Below are 16,732 nucleotides of genomic sequence, written 5' to 3' on the forward strand. Positions count from 1 at the left end.
TTCCTTCCAAAAAGCTATCTCTTGGGGCTTCTCACCTTAGTACATTTACCTGTCATTCCGTCAGTCAAAATAGCCAGACCCATTTTTTTTTCTACCCCTCGGCATGTATATACCACATAAAGAGACACATTGAAGGCAAGAACATCAGCCACGTTATGGCACAAACAGTCCTAGTTGATTGTGCACTTCCGTTTGTGGAGGGGGACGGTGAAAGATTATTCCTCGCATCCGCCTGTCTATCTGTAGCGCCAGACCACTCTGCATTGCAGCTGAGAATAAAAACACTGTCTCTGTGCCAAGTCTGAGACAGGAGAGAGGGGGAGAATGAGGATTACTGCAGTTCTCGTTGACTGATACATCAGCTACACCTGGTTTGAGGCCAGGGTTCACTCCAGATAGAAGATTCACCTCCTTTGAACCTCTGTGGTGTTTTTCAGTGGTTGTGTCCGAAACTTAAGGCATCTGCCTTTCAGCCTCGCTGCCCAGTCAGTCAGTGACTTAACAGCCAGCATTTTGTGTATGAAGGTACCTTGTAAGGAACTAGATTCAGACTGGCTTCCAAGACACCTTGTCACCAACTTATTGATTTAGAATAAATTCAAGAGTGCTTTAGCAATAAAAATGCATACATTTAGTGACTGCAATGCTTATTTCTCAGTAGAAGTGGTTAGAAGTAAAAAAAAAACAAAAACAAAAAAACAGTTGGCAATTTACGAAATAATGGTTTTACTGTTGATTTACATACAACTTTTTTCTGCTCATGTGTCATAAAAAAAGGGCCAATGTTTTTCAGTTAGCTTGCAAGCTATCCGGTTAGTCTACTGATTTAGCAACACACTAGCAGATTGGCTTAAGATAACACTGATTGGTCAGACACTTGTCTAGCATATACCCTACACAAGTTATTACAATCCTAAAAAAATGAGTTCAGTAGGGCAATTGACACAAAATGGTTTTACTATCGATTTACACACAAATTTGTTCTGCTCGTGTTTCATAAATAAGGCCCTATTTTTCATTTAGCTTGCAAGCTAACTGGTTAGCCTACTTGCTTACATACTGCTAATCAATTGGCCTGCTAACTTAGTATACTGCTGACTAGTTAGCCTGCTAGCTTAGCATATATCCTATGCAAGTTATTACAGTCGTAAAAAAAATAAATCAGTGGGGCAATTTACACAAAATGTTTTTGATATTTATTTACACACAAATTTGTTTTGCACGTGTTTTATGAGTAAGGCCCAATGTTTTTCAGTTAGCTTGCAAGATTAGTTATCCTAATAACTTAACATACCACTATCATATTAGCCTGCTAGCTTAGCATAACACTGACTAATTAGCCTGCTAGCCTAGCATAGTAATAACAGTTGTAATCACAGCAATTTTACTACTTCTTCAACTATGTGTAAGTGATAAATAAGCTTTCGAACTTATCCATTGTGTAATTAAGTCAAAAAATTCCCTTTTGCTTCAAATTATAAAAACAAAAAACAAATATGAATAAAATATACTATTAATTTATATTACTATTAATTATCCTATTAGAAACAAGCTACCATTAATACAAAAAGATAAACAGAAAGGCTATTCTGCGATAACGCAGGTATTGCAAAGTGCTACCTCTTTGGGTACAAGGGGGATATGATTCTGCAAGGTGATAAAATCATGCGTGACAGCGGTGCGATTAGGGCGTGCGTGAGTGTGTAAGTCTGTTTATATGCCCTCGTTTCTTTATTTTCCCTGTGTGCTTTGTGTCTTCCATTCATAATATCCCGTGAATTTGTATTACATTTATTCCACATGTCTGTAATACAAATTACACATTTAAAATGCAAAATCTTTGCAAATATCCCAAAGCAATTTTTGCATTTAATACGTTTCGTTGAATGTCCATATATTTTACCTTTGAGGAAATTCAGTAGCTTATCCTTTCCACTCGCTTCCATCTTATTTTGTTTGTGACAACTGCCTTGTCAAAATATGTGCAGCCTTCTGAGGATTTCTGGGGTGTGCATCTTAAAAAGGGTTCCCATGGCAACATGCTAAGGGAATGTGCATGGAGATTGTAGCCATGTCTCCAGTAAGGAAGTGAGAGAGAGAAGCAGACAGACAGAGATAGACAGACCCGAAGTCTTTGAAACTGTATTGTGTCCCATATGGCTGTTAACACACATCCTGAAGCTTCATCAAACATACTTAACTCTTATTGAGTACAGAATCTGTGTCACGTTGAAATATGAATTTGATGACACTTTAAAGACACACACGTTTGATTATGATGAGCATTGTAGTAAACATTCTTGTAACGCTTTTGTCATTTCCTCCATAACTGTAGACGGACTTCTAAAGAGATTGTGTGCGTGACCCCAGCCGGCATGAACTCTGGAAGCACTCCGGTCATGGTGGACATTGACTCCGCTGAGCTGAGGAATCCTGAGGTGAATTTTAATTACACAGAAGACCCCTCTGTCCTGAAGATAGACCCGGACTGGAGCATCGCAAGGTAGATGACCACACGACATCATAAAACTTTACTAAGTCAGAATTTGTGTGTTTGTATTAGTAACCATAACCATGACCAGTGGCAAATTCTCAGGGCCAGCAAAGCCTTCTCTGCTGGGCTAACATGCCAAAAAAATAAATATTTTTCATCCTTTCATTCTCAATCTCCTTTTTGCCTATGTATTTTTAATCGCTTTCCACTCTTAATTAATCTACAAACAAACAGAGAAAAACTAAAAGTTTATCCAGTCAGAATTTATTCCTTGATACTTACAAGTGAAGCGTGACAACTTTTTTACAAATCATATGCCCGAAGCTGAGCACCTTAGCCGAAGCAGCGCGTGAGTCTGAGCTCCATCCCCTCAGGCCTTCAGAATTTCTACAGAATCCCTCAACAGTGCAAATGAATGAGCAACTAAAGTCAGATTGTCAGATTCATCAGCCAATCAGATTGATTTATTTGTTCTTGGTGGGTGTGATCTTTAGGATATGTCCTGGTCGAGGCCTTCTAGCTGGCCTTGAGTGACACAATCACGCTTTAAGTGACATAATTTGAAAGCGAAGAGCGCGAGATCTTGCTGACGAGTCGACTGTCATTACTGCCACTATCGCCATTGAGAAAGAGATCCTTATGGATTTAAAAATATGAGATGTTCTGCATGACCGTGTGATTGCTTAATTTATTAAACAGGAAAGAAGGACTGATTTTCACTTCAAGCAAATTTGTAAGTGCTTTTTGCATTGTTATAGCAACATCAGGAGTTTTCTAAATGTGAATTAAGCTGCTTGAGAATTCAGTGTCGGATCAAGTTTTGTAAAGTAGTGCTGCGTTCCATTCAACTTGGAAAGTAGGATTTTACAATTTCTAGTAGGAAAAGTGCAACGGAATGCATATTGAAGTCAGAATTACAACTTGTAGGCTTGTGCAGAAATTCTCAACTCTGATTTCACCGAGATGCAGGGGCATGATGTCACACAAACATGTCGACACTCAGGGAGATATACAAAGTGAGAGATAAACATTCACTTTATTAAGTAATATTGATAAATGAGTTCGTTTCCACATTACATGATTTTAAAGCTTGTTTAGCAAACGCCTGCTGCAGAAACAGGTGTATAAAACATTATAATCTCTTTTGATAATTGTACACCTGAAGCACAAATGCTAGTGCTGCAGCATTGTTTATCAGTTGGGTTGCTAGGAGACATCTCTAATGAGAGTCAAACCCCTGCTAAGCTAACGGGAGCATTGCAGTTTTGTTTCCTTAAACGTCATCTTCCAAATTTCGGGGAATGGAATGCATTTATGGTCGGAGATATCAAGTAAGAATATCCCACTTCCAACTTGAATGGAACACAGCATAACCGTGTACCCTGACGAAATGAAATTTATTACAAGCAACATTTAAATCGCAAATATTATTAGATAGATTTTTCCAGGTATTATAGACCTCCTTGGTAGATTCATATGAAAAATTATGATTTTTGAATGTCTGTTTGGAAGAACAGCTGCAGTTAAAATTAGGCTTGCTTGAGCATTAAGTGTCATTTCAAGTTCTGACTTTCGTGCGTGGACATGTTTTTAAAATGTCAATTGGTATTATTAGTTAGCTGCGACATAATGTATGATGCCCAAAGGCATATAGTGTCTTATTCATTGTGAAACTGTGTTTTTTTAATGGCATGAATCACACTGAAGGCCTAGAATTTAATGCACGGCCTGCCACTGACCATGACACCAGAGAAGAATGAAAGATTGATGACAATGTTGGAACCATGGTTTAGCAGTAGGCACATGTGCTCAGTGGTGCTCATGTAGATGACACAAGTTCAAATTTCAGCTAAACGCATTGCATTATGGAAAAGAGTGATAACTTAAATCGTGCAACTTGTTGAGAAGAGGTGTGCTGTTGGGTGATTCTCACGAAACCTGTCAAGATAATATTCTGGTTATATTTAACACCAAATAATTTCATTTTCATTTAATGTATTTATTTATTTGTCAGGGACAATACACATTAATCAAACATCTCACTCATGTAGATGTGTCAGATTTAGCCAATACCTAATTTTCATCTGATGTCCCTAATCAGTGCAAACTAAACAAATCAATACAAACAAAAGCAATTAAATGATATTTTCCATAAAGAAAATGAAGCCTATATTCAGGACGATTAAATTGTTTTGCATAGTAACACTATTTTCAAGACATTTATATTACTGCAATGCGTCTGGATGTTTTTTTTTTTTTTTTTTACAGTTCACATTGTTTTCAATTATGTTTCTCATTACTGTAACAAATTTTTTTTTTTTTTTTTTACTGTATTACTGTAAAAAAAGATGACGTTGTACATTTTTAAAATTTTAATTATTTATTTAAATTTGTGAAAATAAAAGTCAGTACCAGTGGTGCACTAAGTTCTTCTATGATGGATAAATACTGTAAAATGTAAAAAAAACCGATATAATTGTTTGCACATTGCGGTAATGAATATATCATAATGACCATCTTTTTTTTCCACTGTGGTAATGAAAATTGGTGGGTAAAATGTGCGTAACTGTCATGAATTAATGTCACGATGTAAACAATCTTCATGGCGCTAAAACTTGGCTTCATTTTCTATATGCAAAATTACATTTCTTATTTTTGTTTTATTTTTATTTATTTTTTTATTTTTTATTTTGGAGTAAAAAAGGACCAGGACATTTTCTTGACAGCTTTCGTGAGAATCACCCTATTAACTTAAAAACTGTTTAATAAGATCAGATTTACAATTTGAATCTGATGGACGATAAAACAGGCGAAAAACCCATAGACTAGGGATCCGAGCAATAATTAGGGAAGAGAGTGTCATAGAGAATTGAGGGTGAGCTATTTTGACATGAGCAAAAAAGCAAACACCTTGCAACCCCCTTAGCAACCACCCAGAACACCCTAGCAACCGGATGCATAGAAAATGCTTTAAAACCACTCATAACACTTCAGCAACCACATAACAACATCCTTGCAACCTTAGCATAATTTCTAAAGAAAATGTAAAAAGTGTAGTTGTTTCTTGGGAAACATGGGGAAAGCTAGAACAACAAAGAAGTAATGGAAATCGATACCAAGTTATTTGTGTTACAGCTTCTGTTGACACATGAGAAAAACACATTAAGAGGGTGAAAAATGAGATTGTTTTTGGCATTGCTCCCTTCACACTGTGAGACGTCGCCACCTGCGAGCAGAGCTGCTGTCAGGACTTTTTTTTGCAGCTTTCCAGAGAGGAGCAGCGACTTGCACTAAAACATGTCTGGCCTGTTGGTGTCAAGGGTGAAACATCAACATCAAGTCTAAAAAAACACCATCACCGGTGTCAGATGAGGCAGGCGGGACAGAGCACTTATCACCTGCGACTCTACTACTCCTGCGGGCTGTGGAGTGAAGTCTTTAAAAGCCTGTAGCTGAAAAGATGCTCTCAACACTCCCTCTCTTTCTTTCTCTCTCTCACCATTACACTACCATAAAGCACAAAGGAGAAAAATGTAAAGTTATACTGCGAAGATATTGACTTTATGCACTATTTGATGTTACTTTTTGTTTGTATAACAATATTTGAAGATGAAATTGATGATTTTTGATAGAGAATTATGGTCTGGGTCACACAGTGTATTAACCAGGCTCAATATGGCAAAGCAACAATCTCTAAAATCCGATCTCTAAATCCGATCCGACAAGTGACAAGAAATTTGTAGTTCACTAGGTTTCTTTGTTGTAGCTTCATGCGGGGTAGCACCGCCCACAGTGAAATCTGATTAGTCCAAAATTCCACAGTAATACACATCAAATATGGTCTAGTTAGCTGTAATTTTGTCAATTTGTACTTCACTTTCAGTGTGAAAAATTACTTGACACTGGAAACTTCTGAAAGCAACTGGTTAGGAGAAAGTTTTAAGGGGTGTTCAAATTACAGTTATCTACCACAACAAAGCCTACTGGAAGTCATTAATTTTCAATGAGAGTTGCCAACCTGAGGCATCGTGACTGTTCCGAAACAATAAAGTTAAGCAGAGTTTTCATAAACTTTATGCAAAAGCACCCAACTACCTATGGGAGTGAAGACAGTGAAAATCATGAAAAAATCAAATCAATATCGGAAATGACTGCGTCTGTACAAAAGTTGCCCCCAGCTCAAACAGACATAACTAGAAGCCAAAAGTTGTGGCCCTAAAGCCTGTTAGTGCATGCTGAGGGAAGCTGTATTGATTTGAGCTGAAAATGCCCTTCAGGGCCACGGCACAGCAGGCGTCACATAGGCAAACAGGCAGAGACATCAGCAGTGGTATGGTTAAGGACTCAAACTCATAAACCGTCTATGTCAGCAAGCTTGTGAACACAAGTGGATTTTCTGAGGACTTGGGAATTGGAAACCTTAGGCAAATTAGTGTCTTTAGCCGATTCAGCATTTAGATAAGGCAGAAAACTGCAGCTAAAAGAACATACAGCAATGTCAAAGAGCAAGAAACTAGATGAATGCTGAGACCAAAAGATAGACTGAAAACAGTTAGGGCTTAGCTGATGTAATTTTTCCGATGGTAAAATTTTCTAGCATACCAGCTTAATATACAACTATAAAAAAGCCATTTATGCATTGATTTCACCTAAAAGTGTAACACTGCACCTCTGTCACATTTTCAAAACTAGTGGTCGACTGATATATTGCCAAGACTTGCAAGGCAGACAAATCGGCAGATATTTAGTATTTTTAAATTATTGACTTATCCAACCTAACACGGAAACAGTGGCTCAACCAATGGTGTGAGTTTGGGGCAGGACTATCAGTTTGTACAAACAATGGAAGATGGGGAGTTTTCGGGAATCTGTGTGAAAATGGCGATCATTACCGGGGCCTGGGTAGCTCTGTGAGTAAAGACGCTGACTACCACACCTGGAGTCACAAGTTCGAATCCAGGGTGTGCTGAGTGACTCCAGCCAGGTCTCCTAAGCAACCAAATTGGCCCGGTTGCTATGGAGGGTAGAGTCACATGGGGTAACCTCCTCGTGGTCGCTATAATGTGGTTCGCTCTTGGTGGGGCGCGTGGTGAGTTGTGCGTGGATGCCGGAGAATAGTGTGAAGCCTCCACATGCACTATGTCTCCACAGTAACACACTCAACAAGCTACGTGATAAGATGTGTGGATTGATGGTCTCAGATGCGGAGGCAACTGAGATTTGTCCTCCGCCAGCCGAATTGAGTCACTATGCCACCACGAGGACTTAGAGCGCATTGGGAATTGGGCATTCCAAATTAGGGGAGAAAAAGGGGAGAAAATCAAAAAAAAGAAAAAAGAAATAAAATGGCAATTATTTTTGTAATTCTGTTTGGTGACACTAATGGCACAGAAATTACACACTTAAGCTTAAAAGAATATGCAAGTACATGAATGCAAACACTTCTTGCCATGCAAAATTGATTTAACCTTGTGAGACCCCGAGTCCTTCTTCGCGGACATTGTGTTTTGGCTTCGCTAGACGCAACGCCTAATTTTAATTAATTTAAACCGACTGATCTCAGTTCAGAAGACTCTGGGCTGTCAGTAAAGGGTTAAACTTTCGACGTACATAGTCATGTGACATCACTAGTTTCATCCGATATGCCATTATTTAAATTTGAGCGATTTATCACGAAACAGCACGCTGTTAAACACAATGACCACTATAGTGGGTAATAGCGCTAATTTTTCATTACAAATCCTATATTTACTGTACATTTTCACATTGAGAAAAAAAAAAGGTTACTTTCAGAGGCTATTTGTGCTTTCACCAATACAAATTGTTCCAAAGCAGCTATATAGAAAATCAGCTGTAATGTCTGTAATGTCTCAAAAACATGAATAACCAACATCTATAGCTAGTTTACATGAATAATAACACCTCTGGTTTAATGACACAGACATTTGAAGGTAACTCTATTGCCCTCTTGTGTACGGAGGTTTGTTGCTGCAACAAAAGAATGCATGTTAAGTATGAACAGCTGAACCGCTTTGGACAAGCATCACATATGCATTTACACACTTGCGTAGGGAATGTTTCTGGCCTTATTGCACGACTTTTCTTGAAGGCAGAGAGGGTTGTATCTGACTCGGGTGAGAGATCCTTCTAGATAGAGGAAGGTCTATTTGAAGGCAGTGCCTTATTTCCTGTTCCCTGAAGCTTGTACCTGAGTTAAGAGGGATTTTTTCGCTGAGACATACAAAGAGATACAGTAAGAAACATTGAAAGGAGAGAAATTGAAAGAACTCCACACATGTATTGTGTTGCAGGCAAGCAGGTTCCCACAAATGTGGTAGGATGAGCCTGATGTACAGGAGTACACTAGCATAGTATAGGTGCTGACAAACATGGACTGAAAGTCACAGTCCCACAGAAACTACAATTTTGATTTCATGGGGTTTCTAAATAAGCATATCACCTTATCTCAGCATCTGTTACAACTTCCGTATGACTCTTTCATTTAATGGATGCCACATATGTAGAGGGAGAACTTGATTTTGAATGCCTCTTCACAAAAACCCTTTGTTTCTCATCGCCAAAGTGATGATGGGATATATTACCTCTGCTCTGTTCTGCATCCCTTTGGGATGAAAATCGTGATAGAATGATATTTCCTCAGATTTAAAGGTGGAATGTTGAGCTAGACTGTATCAGCGTGTTTGTGGCTATGTTCAGAATAACATACTAACAGACTTCTCTTACTATTGCTGCATTATATATCTTGAGATATTATATGATCGGATTTGCAAAAGTGAACATATTTTTACACAAAATTAGATTAAAAATGCAAAATAACCATTTTAATTTCCAATTAATTAAACGTGTGACATGATGAGGTCATGTGACAACAATATAGCATGCAATATAGCATACTTCTGTTTACTAGAACAGCTTACTACTGAAATGTTTATCATGGAATAATGCCAATTATAATAAATAAAAAAAAATAGCAGGCATTATACAGTCCATTCCATTCCAAACATAGCCAATGAGTGAAAGTGTCGCCCAAATCACCTGTTTTGACAATGGCTTCCTGTTTCTCTGTCCAGTGGTGGGACTCTGTTGACGATCAGTGGCACCAACCTGGCCACCATTAATGAGCCCAAGATCCGTGCCAAGTACGGTTCTGCTGAGTCTTTCCATGTATGTATCTTTTTCCCCGTCCATTTCTGAGATTTCTGCCTTCCACACCTCTGGCACTGTTCTTTTTCTGTGTGTTCCTGTTTTTATTTTATTTATTTATTTCAGTCAAAGGTTCTTCCTCTTTCTGTTGTAGATCATTTGAACTCCCTCCTTCAGTCTCTTCTCCTAAGGTTTCCATCAAAGGAAACATCTGAATGTCTGTTTTACAAAAGCTCCCATGCTTTTAGCTGTTTTTTCAGCATTTTATAAAAGAGCGCAAGATTAGAGTTTGATGTTAGCATGTTGCTAAGCGAACAAATTGAGATTTTAACAAGCATAAAAATACATAGCATACACAAATGTTGGGTAAAATAATTTTATTTATTTTTTTTATTACACAACTATTTTTTTATTATTTAAATTTTTATGCTGCCTTAGAATTTGTCCAAAACAAGGTATTTTAAGATGCTTTGTTCTTTTATGCTAACATCCTTTGCGCCCAAATTGCCTACGATGCCTTAAAATAATACCTCCGTAGGCAGCTCACTAGGGTTTTGGAACAGAAAATCTATCTCTCTCATTCTCTTTTTTGTACATATTTCTCTCTGTCTTACAGAGGTTTTTTTTTTTTTTTTTTTTTCAGTCAAAGGTTCTTCCTCTTTCTGTTGAAGAGGTTAGAGCTCCCCCTTCACTCTCTTCTCCTAAGGTTTCCATCAAAGGAAACATCTGAATGTCTGTTTTACAAAAGCTCCCATGCTTTTAGCTGGTTTTTTGTTGTTGTTTTTTTTTCAGCATTTTGCACAAAAGTGCAAGAGTAGAGTTTGATGTTAGCATGTTGCTAAACTAATGATTTGATAATCTTACAAGCATAAAAATACATAGCACACATAAATGTTGGGTAAAAAAATAAAAAAATAAATACACGTAACTTTTTTTTTATGCTGCCGTATAATTTGGCCAAGATAGGGTATCTTAAGATGCTTAGCTTTTTATACTAACAGACTTTGCGTCCAAAGTGTGCTTATGATACCTGAAAATAATGCTTTTGGTACAGAGAATCTATCGCTCTCATTATCTTTTTTTTTTTTTCATATTTCTCTCCATCTTACCTTTTATCTCTCTATCATCCTTTTTTTCTCAGAACTGCACAGTTTTTAACAACTCCATCATGGTCTGTTTGGCACCGTCGGTAGCCGACTCTGAGAGAGGGTTTGCGGAGACTGGCAGTGGACCGGACGAGATCGGCTTCTACATGGACAACGTCCACGCTCTCGTGGTTGTCAACGAGAGCTTCAGCTACTACCCAGACCCTGTCTTTGAGCCGCTCAGTCCTACAGGCATTTTGGAGCTCAAACCAACATCACCCCTCATTCTGAAGGTAAATCAGGAAGTGGTTGATGGATTTATGGGTATATAGGAAGTGAGGTTAGCGCCAGTGTAACCTAACCTAGTTAGTCCCTGCTGGTCAATGCAATAACTACACCATCTGTTTCCTTTAAGCATATTTCTCCATTGACAGCCATTCAGAATTAGCCATGTATTCCAACGAAATATTTTTTTTGGCAAGCAACATATACAGTGTATCAATAATATTTAATAAAGTATTGTGGTTGCACTTTATTTTACAGTATGTGTACATTCAGTATACTTACAGTGTATTTACCAAGGAAAGTACAGAGTAATATTAGGTAACTACATGTTATCTTCAGCCAACCAGTCAGGACGTGCATGACGTGCTGTGTTTTTAAGACACTGTGTCAAGTTAAAAGGACTTCAACTTTTAAAAATGCCTCTCAAGATACCTGAATTCTGTTCTGTTCATTGCGCTACATCTAGCGTTTCTTTAACGCAAGAACGCGTTCGGCCTGAATGACCCTTTAGACAACTTTTCTGACATACAGTAACTATGTACTCCTTGCCCTTCATTTCTAAACTTCAAAATGCTGATCACAGACACCAGCTGGTTTCACCAATTATGAAAGCCTCTCTTTTCTTTACACCCACTGAGGTGTGAGTCTAACCATGTCAAGTGATATTTCTTTGTTAAATGGAAATTTATTAACGAAACCTTTTTACTTAATGCCTGATCCCCCGCCCGGCTTATTGGGAGGGAGAGAAAACAACTCGGTGCATTAGCAAAGTGAAGGAATAATACGAAAATGCAATTTGGTGAAATAATCAGAGATATTCTGGAGATGCATCGCATTCTCCATGCAATTAATTTCTCATCTAATTTGATCTGGGGTTGGCGGTGCGGATGAGATGAGAGAGTGAGAGAGAAAGAGAAGAGCGAGCAGAATTTGCATTAAAAAGCATCATGCCGTGCCTCACTTAAATGTTGATGATGGAGAGATGGGGGTTGGAGTGTCAGTGCTTTATTGTTGTTCAGCAACATTCCTACTATTTTCTTCCTTCTGTCCATGTGGCCAGAGAATATTTCGGCCATTATTTTCCCTGTTTATCTCCATGGAGGAGATCAGTCGCGAGATACGTTCATATCTGTTAAAGCCTCTGGGTGTTCATATCTGTTAAAGCCTCTGGGGTTTGTCTTTTCTCTTTTAAATCAATATCTACATGACCTTTACATGTCCTAGGTTGTGTGATGCTAAATTTATCTCTGACAAGAAAAGACCATGACTATTATGTGTATATTCTGTGTTATCTCATTCCAGTGCCTTAAAGGAGTATTCTGGGTTATTTTTAATGCAATGTCCATGGATAGGATCTGTGGCATTCTGTCGATTGCCAATAATTTGTCGAAAGTACCTTTAAAATAATACGCTCATATTGGAAGCCTAGCAGTCAAGAGAGCAGCATCGCAAACAAACAATAAAGAAAATATTTAAAAATAACGCTTTAAAATAATCACGTAATAAAGGTAAATTATTAATAAATAGTAAAATAGCATGACACAAGTCATGTGAAAAGGACTTTAAAGTCAATGTGAAATCAGAATTGACACTATTTACTTTCCTAAAAGAAAAGTTCACCCAAAAATTAATGACATGAGGGTGAATTTACTCACCCTCATGATGTTCCAGATGTGAATGACTTTCCTTCTTCTGCAGAACACAAAGATTTTTCTCATATCTCAGCTCTGCAGCTCCATACAATGCAAGTGAATGGTGACCAGAACTTTGAAGCTCCAAAAAGCACATAAATGCAGCATAAAAGTAATCCATAAGACACCAGTGGTTAAATCCATGTCTTCAGAAGCGATAAAATAGGTGTGGGTGAGAAACAGATTAATATTTAAGTCCTTTTTTACTCTAAATCCACATTCTTCTTCTTTTGTTTTTTGGCGATTCACATTCTTCGTGCATATCGCCACCTACTGGTCGGGGCTGGTCAAAGGTGGATATTTATAGTAAAAAAGGGCTTAAATATTAATATATTATTAAATCTGTTTCTCACCCACACCTATCATATCACTTCTGAAGACATGGATTTAACCATTGGAGTTGTATGGATTACTTTTATGCTGCCTTTATGTACTTTTTGGAGCTTCAAAGTTCTAGCCACCATTTACTTGCACTGTATGGACCTGCAGAGCAGAGATATTTTTCCAAAAATCTTCATTTGTGTTCTGCAGAAGAAAGAAAGTCATACACATCTGGGATGGCATGAGGGTGGGTAAATTGAGAATTTTCATTTTTGGGTGAACTATTCCTTTAATGCACGGTCCTGGTCATATTGTGCTGTTATTCAAAGTTTATCTACGTTATCTTGCTCCGCCTCTGAAGCTTTACAACTCATGTCACGGATCCCCCTTACTTTTTAACCCCTGCCCTGCAACCACCGGGTTCGATTCTGGTATGTAAAGCCCACTTTACACACTACCATCACTTTCCAATCGATACAAATTTTGCACATTAAATATCCTGTTTCACGCAAAAATACGTTAGATAATGGAAGTGGGTTTCAAAATGCGTTTCACATTGACTTTTCTCATGTACTGTACAAACAATGAATGTCTTGGAATCTTATGTTTTCTGTTCAGTTCTATCTAAGGATATCTTTTCCTTTTATTTTAGGGTCGTAATCTGATTCCAGCAGCTCCAGGTAACTCCAGGCTTAACTACACTGTGTTTATCGGAGAGACACCATGTGTTCTTACACTTTCGGAAACCCAGTTGCTCTGCGAGTGGCCTAACCTCACTGGCCAACATAAAGTTACGGTACGTATATCACTGTATCTAGTTCACACCAGTGATGTGCAAATATTGAATATTCATGATTATTCAATATAATTTGTGATTCATTTGATGTTCGCTGATATTGGTATACACGACAACACTGTCAATATTGTGATGATTTAAAATACCTTTTTTGGCTTTTAGTTTCATAAAGACAATGTCATTCGACTAGTTGTGTGATCCTTCCTTCACAGTGTTAAAGATATTCTGTCATCATTTAAATGACCTCATGTTGTTCCAAACCTGTATGAATTTTCCTTCTCAGGAACACAAAAATCCTTTCCTTTCCACTCTTTTTGTGTTCCACTGAAGAAGGTCATATGGATTTGGAACAATATGAGATCGAGTAAATGATGACAGAATTTTAATTTATGGGTGAACTGTTGCTTTAAGACAGAGATAATAGTCTCTGATGTTAACTTCAGTTAAATTTCTGAGAATCAGTTTAAGCTGCCCATTTCAATGAATCGATTCAGAACTCTAATTGAACAATTTGTTTGCATCATGACTCAGAAATGGTCATAGAATTTTTCGCTGTAATGCCCAGCCCTAGTTCACACTGACCGACTGTCTAAAGGTTGAATATGCCATCTCACTTAAAAAAATCAACCTAACACCAACTGAATGCTTAAAAAAAAAATGTCTTGAAAGCACACTCTTTATCTTGACAGAGCGCATCATTCGTTGTGATGGCTCTTAAAGCGAAATGCTCCGAAAATAATATATTTACCATTGTATTTGTATTATTTTCATGCAAAGCTGCAGGTGTCACATTGAATTCAGAGAAATTGTATGGAATAGCTGTTTGTGCAGTCGTTTTTTAAAAGATGCTGGTTCAAAAATAGACATGTCTCTCTGCGTTGCCGTCCTCGTGTGGCATTTTGGGGCAATGTGAGGCGAGGCCAGGGAGAGGCAGACACAGCTGTGCTCTTGTCCCATGTACAGTGACCTACTTAGGGGTCGCCCAAGTAGGCGTTTGCTACATTGGATCACATCTGGGGGCAATCAGTGTGTGATTTTGTATGTGTGCACATGTTTCTGTTTTTGTGTTGGCCAGTGTGAGAATTAGTCTTTATTTAGTGTGTGTGAATGCATGTGTGTAGTGAATGTGAATGTGTCTGCTGTGTGCCTGGTCTGTCACACAGCTTTGTGTTGACTGCCATGACCCCTGTTAGAGCGAGTCTCTCTAGGAAAGTTTGTATGGCTTGGACCTTTGACCCGTGGAGGTCTCATGAGCCCCTGCAGATTTGAAGACAGATCACAATGCCTACAGTGCAGTGTACATACAGTATTACAATATGTGCACTAGAGTTCACTTGTAGTTTAGTCCTTAAATTAAAAGTTCACTCAAAAATGAAAATTTTGGCATCATTAACTCACCCTCATTTTTTTCCAAATTAATATGACTTTGTCTTCCATGGAACACAAAAGTAGATGTTAGGCAGAATGTTACTTTCTTTGCATATTTTTTCCTAAAATGTAAGTGAATGGTGACTGAAAATGTATATGTAAAAAATTATATATGTATGCATATACAGTATATATATATATATATATATATATATATACATTGGTGGTCAAAAATATTGGCACCTTTGGTGAATATGAGCAAAGAAGTCTGTGAAACAAATCTGCATCGTTTATCCTTTTGAACGTTCATTAGAAAAGTTCAAAAAAATCGAACCTTTAATTGAAGTAAAACAATTGAAAGAGGGAAATATCTCATTATTAAATATTTTTTTCTCCAAAACATGTTGGCCACAATTACTGGCACCCCTAGAAAATATTATGAGTAAAATATATCTGAAGTATATTTCCATTCATATTTTACATTTTTTAGTGCACCTGGGTGACTAGGAACAGGAAATTGTTCAGCCATGACTTCCTGTTTCACAAGGGTATAAATATGAGGTAACACACTGGCCATATTCCCTTAATCATCAATCACAGTGGGTTAGACTAAAGAATATAGTTCTGATGTGCAGCAAAAGGTTTTTGAGCTTCACAAAATGGGAAGTGGCTATAAGAAAATAGCCAAAGCATTGAAAATACCCATTTCCACCATCAGCGCAATAATTAAGAAGTTCCAAACTGGAGATCTTAAGAATCTGCCCGGAAAAGGACGTGTGTCTATACTGTCTCCACGCACAGTGAGGAGGATGGTTCAAGTGGCCAAAGAATCTCCGAGGATCATAGCTGGAGAATCGCAGAAATTAGTTCTTGGGGTCAGAAAGTCTAAAAAAAAAAAATATCAGACATCAACTATATCACCACAAGTTGTTTGGGAGGATTTCAAGAAAAAAATCCTCTGCTCTTATCCAACAGCAACCTCAAGCATATTCAGTTTGCCAGACACTACTGGAACTTCAAATGTGACCGGGTACTATGGTCAGATGAAACAAAAAAAGAGCTTTTTGGCAGCAAACACCAGAGATGGGTTTGGTGCATACAGAGATGAAGAAGTACCTAATGCCCATGGGTAAATGTGGTGCTGGATCTTTAATGTTGTGGGGCTGTTTTTCTTGTTCGTATACATAGCATCATGGACTCCCAACAGATAAAAAAATCAAAACCTGACTGCCTCTGCTAGAAAGCTTACAATGGGCCCTGGTTGGATCTTCCAGCAGAACAATGATCCAAAACAAACATCAAAATCAACACAAAAATGGTTCACTGACCACAAAATCAAGGTTCTGCCAAGGCAATCCCAGTCCCCTGAGCTGAACCCCATAGAAAATGTGTGGGGTGAACTGAAGAGGAGAGTCCACCAACATGGACCTCTGAATTTGAAGGATCTGTAGAGATTCTGTATCGAGGAATGGTCTCAGATCCCTTGCCAGGTGTTCTCCAACCTCATTAAGCATTATAAGAGAAGACT

General features: G+C 37.9%; 1 protein-coding gene across 1 annotated transcript in view; it reads left to right on the forward strand.

Annotated features, from left to right (window-relative positions):
- Positions 1–16,732, forward strand: part of LOC127419296 (plexin-A1-like) — a 304,625-nt gene that overhangs the window by 226,948 nt on the left and 60,945 nt on the right. Inside the window, exons 16-19 of the mRNA XM_051660595.1 lie at positions 2,336–2,503; positions 9,586–9,679; positions 10,800–11,036; positions 13,693–13,836. Of these exons, the coding sequence (XP_051516555.1) occupies positions 2,336–2,503; positions 9,586–9,679; positions 10,800–11,036; positions 13,693–13,836 (643 nt within the window). The remainder of the gene's footprint in view (positions 1–2,335; positions 2,504–9,585; positions 9,680–10,799; positions 11,037–13,692; positions 13,837–16,732) is intronic.

The sequence above is a fragment of the Myxocyprinus asiaticus genome, chromosome 28 (genome assembly GCF_019703515.2).
Source record: "Myxocyprinus asiaticus isolate MX2 ecotype Aquarium Trade chromosome 28, UBuf_Myxa_2, whole genome shotgun sequence".
Taxonomy (NCBI): Eukaryota; Metazoa; Chordata; class Actinopteri; order Cypriniformes; family Catostomidae; genus Myxocyprinus; species Myxocyprinus asiaticus.